The following is a 14500-nucleotide window of genomic DNA, read 5'->3' as shown; positions in this document are numbered from 1 at the left end:
CCACTCTTCTAATAGCCTTTTCACAGCCGGTGGTGCTTCTCTTGCTGCGGATGTTGAGGTTTCCCTCTCGCGCGAGATAGTCACGCCTTCGTGCGGGGGGGGGGGGGGTGAGATCTCTCCCTCAGGTGTAGCACTTGGCGTTGTGTTTTCATTGTCTTCCCTACCGGCTTTGTTGAGGGAATGCAGAAGGTTGTTCGTGACACCTACTATTGCCTTTAATCTTGCTTCTCCCTTTCTTGCCATTGTTGGCCTTCGCGAGGCTAAGAAGAGGTGATTATTTCTTTCAAGGATCTAGACGAAACTAAGATCTCAGCTATAGAAATCCCCACAGACGGCGCCAAGTTGTTTGCCTCAAAAGATATTGAGATCTTTTTGAATAAATCAGTTTAAGGAAATGAAGGAGTAAATCTTAGCTAACTATAATAATCTCTAGAACAAAGAAACACAAGGTGAACACAGAAGGCTATATTTCTTGACCTTATCAAGATGAATCCTCAAACAATAATGACATCAATTGCTTATGTAAGCAAGTATCACAACAAGTGTTCTTAGTTGGAAAAATACAGAAGAAGCCCCTTACAAGGTTGTCTTTACGCAATATATATAAGGGACAAACCACTTCTAAGCCCTAAAAGACAAATCATAGAAAATATTCGAAAGAATATTCCTAATGCCCCCGAATGGACCTACACTACTGCAAAGGTCGTACAGTCTCTTGTTCGCTCGTCTGTCATCCCTTGCAGGATGTCGAGCTACGAGGATCTTGTCACTTGTCGTACTCATCAACAGTCGTGGTCGTCCAAATTTGGACCCATACAGTAATCATATTTGAAAATCGATAACCCATAAGCAGTGTGTAAACCCATTATTTATGGCCGACTCATAATAAAAAGGAAAAAAAAACATGGATGTTAAAATTTACAGAGGTAAAATTACTGGTACGTGAACGCAAGTAAATTGAAAGCTTAAAGGTAAAAGCAACATTGTGTTCACTTATTTTAGTTATTGCAAGGGTTTAAGGTTTCCCTCCTCCTCCAATGTCAGTGAGGGTTTAGCAATCCAAACAAAAGACCATGGTTCTCTCTCGTCTTCTCCTCAGGCGCTTATCTTCATCCTATAAACCCTATCTTATCACTACCTTCTCACAAACAAAACCCTTCTCTTCAGATTCCACCCCCAACCCCACCGCATCCTCTAAACCTTCTTCTTTGTCAGCTCGCATGAGCTTCGTATTCGACCAAATCGACGCCATTGAAAAAGAACGGGCGGAAAAGGACCAAACCCTTCAACGTATTCGGGCCTGGCGTGAATCCAAAAAGCCCAAAGACCAAAACCAAGAGCCGGTAGGTCCAAGCTCGGACTTTTCTGATGTGGGGTCATCGGAAATGGAGAAGAATGATGGGTTTGGTGGTGGGTTGATGAGTAAGAAGGTGGAAGTGGTGCATCCGTGGCCCGAGTGGATCGAGTTAATGGAGCGTTTGGTTCAGCAAAATTACTTTGATCATAAGAGAAAAGACGAGGATAAATTGATTGAGGATTTGGGGTTTAATGTAGCTGAGGTTGCTGAAGATGAGGGTTTTGATTTTACAAGGGATTGGAAGACTGTTCAGACTGCTGTTCTTAATTTTGGCAAAGATCGTTTCGATATATTGAGGTCTGCTTTTGAATAAGGAACGCTTTTTTAATAATTTTTTCGTCCCATTTTTGCATGCTCGGATTAAACTTTTGGCAATTAGATGAATTCAATTGAGCTGCATTGTACTTGTTGTCATAGTATTGACTGGCCGATCGTCGTGAAGCTTAGAAATGATGGTGTTCATATTTTCCCTTTATTTCAAGTTTACCTTAGGTAGCTATGTTAGTAAGTTAATTGACTCTTACTATTGAAGAGTTCTTGCTCTCTTCTTATATTAGTATACCGTGAGAAGTACTTCTAAGTTGTGATAGATGAATGAGATCCATAGTTGGTTGCGAATATACACAATTGTTTTGTTTTTTGATAGCAAGCTGTGAGTCTAGTTAATTAACTTATGCAGTTTCCGCTGTTCCTTTCTTTTTTATGATAATTATACATAGCGGGAAGCAGAGGGGAAAATGGGGGACGGGATTACGAGATGGCGAATCGATTCCTTACATGTTGGAGGTTTAGGCAGCCCGCCAAGTGACCCACAGTGAGTTTTCACTGTTCTTTCAAAAGCATTTGATATGGTAATTAACCAGAGTAGATTGTTTTTGTTTATTGTCCAAAAGGAAGCGATGACTTTTTATTTGATTACCATCACCTTTTGTCGGCCCTGCCTACGCTTGAGCTCAGCAGGTATTGAGGTGACATCTCCTCCAAATTAGGGCTCTAGGGTTTAGCTGTTTGTTAAAGGACAATGAAGTGAGACCTTTCAGTGACATTTTTCAGCTCTGTGTCGCTGGATTTAGAGGCAAAATTTGAAGTAAAGAATTAAGGGGAGTGATTATAAAGAGTACCACGATGTTCTAGTAACAAACAATAACTCTTGATGCATAGAGTGATTAATTGATTTCAGGTCATTGTCGAGACAGGATCTCCAAATTTTGGTTGGTTATGGATGTCCTAGTGCAGACAAGAAGGTGGTTTTTTCCGCCAAGTTATTGAGGAAACACGTCCATCTGGACGAAGGAGATGTAAGTTTGGATTCTGTTGTAAAATGTTTTTCATGCCTTATCAGAAGTTCTGTTATTGATTCTTCTAGAAATCTGTTTTTTTTTCATTCCCATTTTCTTGTATTTACTTCTTGTTGTGCGCTCAATTTAATTTTCTTGCTATATGTGAAGTCTTGATAGGATTTGGCATGTGATGGAGGAAGTTCACTGTTCTTGTCGTTTCGTGCATTTGCTGAAAAAACATTTTCTATTTTAATCTTCTTGTTATTGAAATGCTTTAAGATCTCCTCTTGGTACATTGCTTTCAGAAAGTGATAAAACTTGAAACTTTGCAGCACAAGATTTTGTTGTTGAATTTTAAGCTTCTATAGTTTTTAGAAAGCAGCAGGCTCTAGCTGTCACCCGTAATACTTTGTAAGCAGCCTATGGAGTGGCAATTTACATGAAGAAAGTATATACGTTAGAGACATAATTTACTAAACAATAGTGTTCATTCTTGAGGGGTTCACACTATTTAATATAGTATTGTAGTAGGCATAGGTCTAGAATTTGAGTCTCATTGCCTTCTTCCATCAAAACATCTCCACGTTCTTGGCCCATGACACGAGGGGGTTGTTTTTTTCCTTAAAGTAAATAACTATATTAATATGGGAATGTTCCATGTACAAGCAATATACCAGAAGGTAGAGAGCCTCTATCGAAACTGGTTCTCTAAGAAACACCCAATTTTCTATACAATAGGAACCTCATGGCTGCACCAAAAAGAAACTAGAAACAAGAGGTTATTCCTCAAATGTGCAAGGGCGTTTTCTGCCACGTCAAAGGATCTTCTATTAACTAAATAAAAGCATTCGTTTTCTAGCAGATTAAGCTTTTTATACTAGGCGGTTACTCAAGTCAACATTATATTAGCTTAAGATTTGTAAAGAAAAATCAAGTTTTTCACTTGACTCACATATAAAGATGGTTTCAGATTAGCTGAACTATTGGTAATGTTTGTCTTGGACTTGGGAGTGCGTGACATTGCATTCTTTAAGCATCTGAAGATTACCACCTTATTAGGACATAACATGGCATGAATCAGTGTAGGGAAGCTTTAAAAAGGCTAAAGTAGGTGAACATTATTCTTTCGCAAGGTGAATATTCACTAATGATGAATTCATGATTTATTGAGTTTATGGATCTGGGCATTTGCTAGCTGTATTTTTCAATGACCAATCCAACTTATCGCATGATTGTATCAGGTTTGCAGTTCTTGCAATTTGAGGAGTTCTTGTGAAAGGGCATATTTACTTACCAATAAGGAGGATGAAGCAAGGACAATTGATGTCATGCGTGTCCTACTGACTTATGGTTTTGATGCAATTAATGGATCCGTTGTTAATGAGAGCCTTACGAAGAAGAAATCTGTGAAGACTGTTGTTCGTAAACTGCTTCACGAAGTAGTCAAGTTGAGTGCTGTTCCAATAGATCCAAATCTTCCACCTCCAATTTTTAAAAAACCACCTCCAAAGGTGAAGCAGCCACCTCCCCCTCCGAAGAAACGAGTAGGACGTGACGACATTGAGATGAAAAAAGGAGATTGGCTGTGTCCAAAGTAGGTTTCATTTCTTTTCTTCTGCACTAAGTCTGCTATCATGGTCAAAGTGAAAAGCGTTAAAAAGCGCTCCTGGTCTATCGGACTTTAAGCGCAAAGCGCAGTGAACATATGGGCTTTAGTTAAAAAGGCGCAACGAAGAAAAAAGCAAAAACATGTACTTAAGACGAAAAAGAATAATAACTTCATTCATAATGATTTCCTTAACAATTAATATATCTTTTTGCAAATCATATTTATTGTTTAGTACCACTCTATTCAAGATGGAACTTATCAACAATGAGGTACATGCCTTAGTGTCTTGCCTGCATTAAAGCGCATCCTAAGTGAAGCGAAGCGCCTGCCTTGAGATTCTCCGAGCTTCAGGGCTAAAGCGCGCCTCAAATGAGCCTTTGACAATCTTCTTTGGCAATCTACAAAGCAATGCAAGGCTTCACCTTGAATGGGATTAACTGCATGGTGATAAATTGTTTATCATCTTTCTTAGTTCACTCTTTACCCTTGTAGTTGATCCTGTAGTTTAGGTTGTTATGAACTTTTTTCTGAACAACCGGTTGTTATGAACTTATAGAGTCAGGAAGAAAAAAAATTGAACATAATTCTCAAATCTAGAGTTGATACATTCAGTGTTGTTAAAGACTCACTTAAAGCGTGCTTAAGTCCTAAAGCTTGGTGAAGCCCAGGTTGTGCGCTTCACCTTGCATAATTGGCACTTTAGGGTAGGCGTGAAGGTGCTAAGGCGCGTGGCACCTTCACTGATGAGTTCTGTCTTTAAAGTGTGCAACAACATATGTATAGCTTAATTGTAGTTTTTCCGTTCTTTTGTCCAAGTAACTATTACTTGTGTTTATAGGTATATTTTCTTGCATTACATTTCTATTTTTATTTTTATTTTTATTTTCTTCATTGACGCTTTTTTTCGCTAAGCCCACACTTTAATTGCACTTTGCTCTTAAAGCTCCAATAAACTTTAGCGCTTTCGTTTTTTGCTTTTGGCTACTGTGGATACATTGCTAACAGCAAGCTACACTGTCAGGTGTGACTTCATGAATTTCGCGAAGAATACCATATGCTTACAATGCGATGCCAACCGGCCAAAGAGACAGCTGCTTCCAGGAGAGTGGGAATGTCCCCAGTATGTCCTCTTTTTGCCTTTTCTTATTAAGTCTTCCTATTTTCTTCTGACATGAGTATATTGTTGAATTCTGCAGCAATATGTTAAATTAGGCAGGCATTTACTTTTGCTGTATTTATTTAAGCACCGTAATAAATAATAATAGATGCCTAGGTTGAGGCTTGAATCTAGTAGCAGTGGCTACTTTAGCAAGTTCATCCAGATGAGGAGGACATCTAAGAAGCAACTTTAGTCGTCTCTTCATTGTACAACTGCTAATCTCCTTTCTGCCTGGACCAAGCTGCAAATTCTGTTTATGATTGCATGGATGCCCGATTAAACTTGTACATTTGTTTACATGCTCGTTGAAGTTAGCAGATATCTATTTGTGTGAATGTTTGGGAAAACTTTGTTGAAAGACTTCTTTTACCTGAAGCTTTCACTTTCTAATATATTTCTTGTATATTTGTTTACCCTTTTTGTGGCAATGACAAAAATGGTTATTTCCTTTTATCAATTGGCAGGTGCAATTTCTTGAATTATAGGAGAAATGTGGTGTGTTTTCATTGTGAATGCAAGCGCCCAGCTGATGACTATATGGTCACTCAACAGCAGGAGAGGCAACATGGACCCAGGATGCAGATGGACAAGGTATCTCGCCGGCAAGATGTTTCTAATGCATGGAATTTTGATTTTGATGATGATGAATCGGATGGCGCGGACGTTGCTACCTTCGAGCATGCAGATTCTCAGAAATTGGATGAAGACTTTCCCCTAGATAGGCGAGAACAAAGAGATACTTCTAGGGACAATGAAGATGGTTTCTACAAGAGCAGCAGGCCTCCAAAAGGTTATGAAACTGAATACCCTGCACCTGGGAAACCAGGGGTAGGATTTAACGATTTTGATGATGAAGACGACGACGATGTTGACAGTTATGAGATAGAGAGTAATGGAACAAACAGAAGTTCTCGAATAGATTTCTCGGATATTGAGGTCAACTCCGAATCTGAAGACATTGATAATGCTGATAGCATTTTGCCTGTTGGTGGTAGGAACAGTTCCCTCACAAGTGATGCACATTTTAGATCGAGACATCAGCAAGGGGCTTTTCGTGGTTCTGAGGATGCTGAAGTGGATTTTGACACAGATGATGACCTTCCAATTAAAACTAATGGGAAATCTAATCAGGCTTCTTATTTTAAACCAAGATCTAGGAACAAAGGTGCCATGAGTTTTGTCTCAGAGAACGATGGCCTCAGCTCTGACTCCGATGATGAGGATTTTACAAGTCGGCAGAATAAAGGGAATAAATGGGGATCAAGAAGGGATTTTGGAAGGAGAAGCAGCTCCTACAGTGAAGATGAGCCCTCCTCTGACTTGGAGAGCAACAATGGTAGGTCATTTAACAAAAATAGACAAAGAGGTGGTAAGGCAGGTCAAAATGGCAGATGGGACTCATCTGAAGGTCGTGGTGATAGGATGAGAGACAAAAGAACCTCTTTTAAGGATAACTCGAAAAGAACTTCCAGAGACTCACGTGGCAGCAGCAGGAGAAGCCAAGATAATGGATATAATGATTACAAAAGCCGTGGGCGTGAAGAATCTTATAAACAGCAACGAGGAAGAAACAATAATTATGGTGATCGATCAGATAGTTACTTAGACGATGAAAGACATAGGAGGCCTAGAATAAATGTACGATAAGTCCCAACATACAGCTTATCATTTCAAGAGTTGGTTGGCTGTGCAGGAATAGCACTGTGAGTCTCCGAGTGTGGAAATGGGATTCATTTCCTCCTCAGGAAGGGCTTTCCAGAAGTCAGAAACATCATGCCAACTTCTGAATAACCATCGTCACTTAAGCTTGAGAGCTAGAAGGAAGTGTTTCAGTGACTGTGTATACGAAGTTGACTGGCGGAAGCTTCATACAGATAAGCTAACCAGGAACAAGTAAATGATACCCAGGCGACAACTTCCTTGTACCCACCCTATGCTTGACCGGCAAAGCTGCAGTATCCTCAATCTTCTTTCATTTAGTTCAGCTGATGATAAGATCTACGCGTTGTAACTATAGATAGTTTTTCTGTTAACAATAATTTGCTAAGTATTGATATAATGATATTAGTCCCCGTTCGTACGCAGAGAGTATCCTCCAGAATTACACCTGATTAATGCAATTCTTATCTATCTGGTTGCCTAAGTCCTATGATATCTTTCATAAGCAATTTTCTTCAAAAAATATAATATACTATAAATTTTAAAAGACAGATAAGGACATGACGTAATATTACATTATTCAAGCAAATTGTGTTTGTGCAAGTTAAAACACAGAGAGAGAGAGAGAGAGAAACTCGAACATAATAACAAAGCTCATCGTTTTTATTTTATATACACAATCACAGCCATATCTTCACTACAACAAAATCAAACTTGTAGAGACAATACAGACATCAAACAGCAAGAACAAGAAAAAAAAAAAAAGATAATAGCAGAAACAGTTATTAGCTGGTTGCAAAAATACTATGGAAATTAAGTCCTTCTGACGCTAAATCCTTTTCAAGCAATTCATAAAAGCCGAACAGCACCTGATAATTCTTTCTCCAACTTCCTCCAAGAAATGGAAGAAGCAGTATCCCCACGACTTCTTTATCATTAAGCTGCTGAATGTCGCCAAAAACGCTACAACAAATCCCACTGCCACGCTCACAAAAAAACATAGCCTTATTTCATGCTCATCATAATCGCCGTCTTCAATTATCTTTTTCGTTCCTTTTTCCCCGGGTGGAGAGCATTCTGTAATCAATGGTTTCCCACAAAGTTTTGGATTACCTTCAAAACATGAAGGATCAGTAAAGGTTCCGAATTGGTATGTTGTTGGTATAGGGCCATGCAGGTTGTTATATGACAAGTTAAGATGACTCAATGAGGTGATGAAAGTCATGCTCACTGGGATAGAACCTGAAAGATTGTTAGAGGAAATGTCTAGTGTCTCCAATTTCTGCATGCTCCCTATGTCCTCTGGAATTCTTCCTGATAATTGGTTGCAAGATAAATTTAATGTGCCCAAGGCTGAGAGACCTGTAATCTCATTCGGGATTTCACCATGAAGATTGTTGCAGGAAAGATCAATAAGATTCACCTGATCTAAAGTAAAGGTGTATGTCATCGTTGTTCCTTTCTTAACCAACTTCATTTTGGGTGTAAAAACATAGTTGAAATAGCCATAGTTGGGAAACCACTTGTAAAATTTCACAGACTTAAGAGCTCTCAAGCTTCCCAGGCAGGAAGGAATAGAACCTGTCAAATTATTATGTGAAAGATCAAGAATATGGAGTCCAGAAAGTTGGCATAGTTGTGCTGGAATGTTTCCATGAATCATATTACTACTCATTCTAAGCTTTTGCAAAGATAATAGGCTTTTTCCGAACCACTCTGGTATCGTGCCATTGATTTTGTTCTCTCCAATGTCAAGTGTAAACAAGCTTTTGCAATTGCTTAACGATTTTGGAAATTCTCCAGAAAGGTTATTGCGACTCAATCTCAACCAAAAAAGTGAAGGTGGTGAACATATTGAAGGAGGAATACTACCTGAAAGATTGTTTCCTGACAAATCTATGACCTGAAGTTGTTGCAAATCATACCACCAATCAGGGATCTTTCCAGACAAATGATTGTCTGTAAGGTCCAATCTCGATAGCCGCTTCACTCTAGCTATGGAATATGGTATAGATCCAGTAAAAGCATTTCCCGAAAGATCTAAGACCTTGAGTTTTTTCATCACGTGACCAATGTTTAAGGGGATAGATCCTGAAAACAAGTTGTTTGCAAGATTCAAATGTGTCACATTTGGCCAAAGAGGTAACAAACCATGGAATTGATTGGAGCTTAAGTCCACCACAACACCATAATAGTAACTGAAATAGAAATCCAGTACTGTCCAGCTTGAGATTGTTGGAAAATTTACTGACCTAGGAAGAGTTCCACCAATCTGATTATCCGATAGATCGAGCCATTGCAATTGTGAGCACAGAGTCCAAAGCCAAGGAGGTATAGGATCTGAAATGGAGTTATTAGAGAGAACAACAAACTCAAGTTGCTTTTGAGTTTCCAGCCATATCGGGAACTTGGGACCCAAATTGCAACTTCTAAGCTCGATACTGGTGAGGCTAAATGGAGGAACCCATTCATCGGTCAAGTTGACTGCAAATCTTTTTCCACATGATAAAGATAAAAGTTTCAGTTGATGGAGTTTTGCAAAGTGATTTTGTGAAAGATTTCCTTCTAAAGCGTTTGTTGCAAGGCGCAACTCAGTTAGTCCAGAAAAACTAAAAATACTCTCAGGTATGGCTCCCTTTAACTGATTCTCTCCCAAGTGCAAACTTTCCAACCGCGAAAGCTGTTCAATAGATGTTGGAATCGTGCCTGATATCGGGTTAATAGAAATAGTAAGAATCCTTAACTTCTTCAAATAGCCTAACGAATTTGGCAGTTGTCCTGTCAACACGTTATCCCCAAGACGTATGACCTCTATGGTTGTGTTGCTGCAGCTGGACAATCCTTCCACTACTCGACTAATGTCTCCGTTAAGTTTATTGTGCATTAGATACAACTCCCTCAGATTACAGAGTTTACCCCACTCAACATTTGATATGGAGCCTTCAATGTCATTGTATCTAACATAAAGTGTCTCAATCGCGGTAGCATTAGACAACCATTTAGGCAACACAGCATTAACAAAGTTATTCTGTGAAAGGGAGAGATGAGAAAGAGAAGTCATATTCCAGTTGGGGAAGGAATAAGGGAGATAGTTAAGACTACTATTTTGCAAACGTAGTGTCACTAAAGATGGCAGCTTATTAAAATCCTCAAGCCAGTTTGTTGCCAAAGAAAGGTCTATAAAAGAAAGATCAAGATAACTCAAAGAAGACAGACCTGAAACCCAACTCAAATCTTTGATCCAACTACTGTCAACAGTATCGTAAGGATACGAATATGCATAAAGGTCTAAATAGCGCAAACTTGATAAATTTCCAAATGAAGGAGGAATACCAATAAGGGATGAATGACTGAGGTTAAGATATTGTAAATTTTCAAGAGAACCCAAGAAACTGGGAGTGGAAAGTCCTTGGAAATCATTGCCACCAAAGTCTAAATATTCCAAGTGTTGCAAGTCTTGTAATGCAGGACTTATGTTGCCACCCAAACATGATGATGAATTTCCAGAAATAAAATAGCCCTTTTTCTTCCTAATGCAATTGCCTGATTTATCATTGAGATCAAGACTAATGACATTACCAGTTTGTTTGTCACAGAAAACACCTTTCCAGTTGCAGCATTCTGTGCCAACCCAAGAAGCCAGTCGGTCAGATGGATCTATGAGCTTCTGTTTGAATGTTAAAAGAGCTTTCCTCTCACTCTCAACACATCTCACTTTGATTTCGATAGTGTTTTTGAGTGGTAAAGATGCAGCTTTAGTGGCTTCAGCTGGTACAAGTAGAGGAATGGATTGAAGAAAGAAAACAAGTATGGCAACTAAAAGTTGCCAAAATGCCATTTTGAGATAAACTTATTATTCTAATAGAGATGGTAAGTTCAAAGTATATTGCCTTTTGTTTTTGGGGTCTGTTTATATGGAAAGACAAAAGGGCAGCCTGGTGCACTAAGCTCCCGCTATGCGCGGGGTTCGGGGAAGGACCGGACCACAAAGGTCTATTGTACGTAGCCTTACCCTGCATTTCTTCAAAAGATTGTTTTCACGGCTCGAACGGAATAATAATCGCAACAATGTCACTCTCAAAATTTGAGATGTATTTATTATGCTTAGTTCATTCCCTAGCTATGTTCCTGGGATTCTTCAAAAATGATGCCGGGTGCGTGTCGGATCCTCCAAAAATAGTGCAACAATATTTTGAAGAGTCCGCACAACATAGTTGTCAAGTCGAGAAGGCATGCACTATTTCTGGCCACTAGTTCAACATTATTTTGATTAATTTAACTTACTGATAAATGAAATTTATTCGTGAATTTGGAAGACGCGTAAACTCTTGATTTATCTGAAGATTCAAAATGCTAAGTCTTTAACATGCATGGGAGTTGGGAGTTGGGAGTTGGGACATTATATATGGATATTAGACAGCAGAAGTTGAGGGTAATATTATTTTACTTTTTTTTTTAATTACATAAGGAAAAGGAGAAGTGGAAGTGAAAGTGAGAATTAACTGAAACCACACAAATCGTGAAAGACTTTCATGACCAGTATCACTAGACTATATCAGTGCTTAACCCTGAAGCCATAAGCTGGTCAAATCAATTTTCTCGCTTTTGTAGTGTTTGACAAAGTTATAAAGTACTTAAAGTAAGTTAAAATTTGCTTAAAACAAGTCAAAAACAATAAGTTGGGTAAACTCAACTTGTTACTTTTTTGCTTAAAAGTTATTTTTATTGAAAAATCACTTTTTAAAGCCAATTCAAACGGACTCTAAAGCAGTGGCTTTAGGCCCCCAAAAATGAATTGTTTGGCTTTAATCGTTTGTTGTCAATTTTTAACCAATCATTATTTGTCGATTTTTAAAGTTTATACTCCCTTTTTAAAATATAATTATAATTATAGTTGAAAGTTGTAGACTATTAAATTTGTAGCTACTTCCTATTTTTTTGTTTTTTTTTTGTTACCTCACCCATGACGGGTGGGCTCGATTTCTTAATTTGTCGTCTAAGAAGAATTAACTCAAATAGTCATCCACTTAATCTCTTAAACTATAAATAGCCGAAGAATGTATAATTTATGTGTAATTCATGTGTAATATATGTATACTTGCATATAATCAATAAATAATCTGTATATTCCGGTTAAAAAAAGTAATCAATATATAATCTGACTGGCTATTTGTGTAACAATCCCGAGTTAGACTTCAACTTGAATCAATTTTGTCAATTACTATGATTTTGTAGAATCTTCTTTTATTCTTTAAGTGCTTTTTAGACAATTTTTCGAAGAAATTATCAAAGGATTAGATGTGAAAAGGTATTTCTCAACCTTGAATGTCTTTAAAGACTTCTTTTTAGATTTTGGCTTTAGGCCACACGTGGTGTTGAGCCGCCTCTCGACTATATAAGTTTTGATGGTTGGAATTAGATCGTCTATGTTCATGGAGCTTTTCATTTTGGTTTCTTGGCTTCTTTTTAATCTGCATTCAATTAAGTTGCCAATTTTAAATCTTATACTCCCCTTGGCATAGACAACATGGTTGAGACTCGTATTAAAACTTTTAAGGTCTATTGCTTCCACGAATTTTGTAAGGTTTACTGCTTTAATTAACATGGCTAATTTGCTCATGATAGGAAAAGGAATAAAATGAAGTGGAGCCTTGGAACAACGGTAAAATTATCTCCGTGCGACTTATAGATTATGGGTTAAAGCGGCTACTAATGCTTGTATTAGGGTATGTTGTCTACATCACATCCTTCAGGGTGCGACCCTTCCCTGATCCCTATATTAACGCGGGATGCATTGGACACCCAGCTAACTTCTTCTTTTATTTTTTTTATTTTTTTTAGTAAAAGGAACAAAACAGGGTCTTAAAGGGGTGGGTTGGGGGTGGTTGGAATAGAAAGAGTCCATAACTTGATTTTTAGTCGGTATAACTTCTCTGAGTTTATTTGTCAGTAAAATATCTTTTCCTTCAGAGATTGAATTGAAAGTACAGTTAATGTTTTGAAAGGTTATAGGTCTGGATCATTTACATGGACCTACATTATATTCCATTTATTTTAGGGAAAATACATAAAATGCATTATGTATTTGTCTGGAAAAAATTAGTTTCACACTTAACCTTTACGGGCATTCTATTACCTCCATATACTCAGTCCAAAGTGAATTTAATACTAGCCTGTGATGTGTAATATTACTCTCATGGGGTGAGGTGCTCCACACGCACATGCCATGTTAGCGCTAGGGGTGTACATGGACTAGGTTGGTTCGATTTTTATCAAAATCAAACCAAACCAACTATAACTTGAATTGGTTCGGTTTTATCGGGTTTTTTGAGGTTTTTTGTTACTTAAATATTATTTCAATCTTACTTTGTTAAGTTTTTTATAAGTAAATATATATATATATATATATATATATATATATATATAGTAAAAATATAAAAAATTGACAAACATATTATCAATTAAGAAATTCTTATAGGAGAGTTTTCTTAATAGCACATGATAGTTATTTTTTAGTCATCAGACGATAATTGTTCGTTGATGTACACTTTCAAGGTGAACCGAATTTAGTAACTAAACATAAAAATTACTATGATACCTAAATAATAATAATCACTTCACATTTGAAAAAGATATAAAAATTTAATAGATCTTAACATATGATATAAATATGTAACAAAGAGATTGATGCATTTCAGTAACACTTGATAAGAAAGTGATCATACAACCCATTATTCAAGGTTAATGAATATGGAGCACTTCATATTCTATTAAATATTATATCCCGCAAGAGAATCTCAAATATATCTAGACATTTTTAAAGAAATTTTATATAAAATCTTAAAAGTATATATAAAATTTATATATTTATGGGTCTCTATATTTATATATCAGTTTGGTTCGGATTTTTACTCAATACCAAACCAAATCAAATCAAATCAAACCTAATCGGATTTTTAATCGGTTTGATTGGATTTTTCGGTTTGGTGCAGTTTATCGGTTCGATTTGTACACCCCTAATTAGTGCCATGTCAGCATTGGGTCAAAAATATAATAAATTTATGCTTTTTACTATTTTTTTCTTCTTTCTTTAACATTTTTCTTTTTTCTTTTTCTTCGATACCCAATACAACCTCCATTATAGCTAAAATTTGTGGCGTTCAAATTGGTTTTAGCTAAAGTCAAAGAAAACCCTCTCATCAATTCACGAACCCAGCCATCAAAACATAGAATCTTAGGTCTAATCTTATGTTTACCGATTCAAATTTAAAAACTTGGGTGCTTTTTAATGGAGGACATTGATTGGCGCGAAGAAAAATTATATTTTAGAAATTAATTTAATATACAATAAAAATTAAAAGAATTGGTGATGAAGAAAAAAGGGTTGGGGGTGTGAGGATGAAGAAAAAAAAAAAGGAAGACAAGAAAATTAGGTC

At 37.2% G+C, this 14500-nt stretch overlaps 2 protein-coding genes across 2 annotated transcripts; one reads left to right on the top strand and one right to left on the bottom strand.

Annotated features, from left to right (window-relative positions):
• Positions 1–1014: 1014 nt before the first annotated feature.
• Positions 1015–7548, top strand: LOC104238351 (uncharacterized). The gene is made up of 5 exons (XM_009792684.2): positions 1015–1654; positions 2538–2655; positions 3879–4231; positions 5268–5366; positions 5870–7548. Exons 1-5 carry the CDS (start codon positions 1074–1076, stop codon positions 7050–7052), a joined length of 2334 nt encoding a protein of 777 aa, XP_009790986.1. The 5' UTR covers positions 1015–1073; the 3' UTR covers positions 7053–7548.
• A 345-nt stretch (positions 7549–7893) lies between these two features.
• On the bottom strand, positions 7894–10902 carry LOC104238352 (receptor-like protein EIX2). Its single transcript, XM_009792685.2, has one exon. It carries the CDS (start codon positions 10900–10902, stop codon positions 7894–7896), a length of 3009 nt encoding a protein of 1002 aa, XP_009790987.1.
• Between the last annotated feature and the right edge of the window lie 3598 nt (positions 10903–14500).

Source organism: Nicotiana sylvestris, chromosome 1 (assembly GCF_000393655.2).
Source record: "Nicotiana sylvestris chromosome 1, ASM39365v2, whole genome shotgun sequence".
Taxonomy (NCBI): domain Eukaryota; kingdom Viridiplantae; phylum Streptophyta; class Magnoliopsida; order Solanales; family Solanaceae; genus Nicotiana; species Nicotiana sylvestris.
This window is presented reverse-complemented; position numbering and strand designations above follow the sequence as displayed.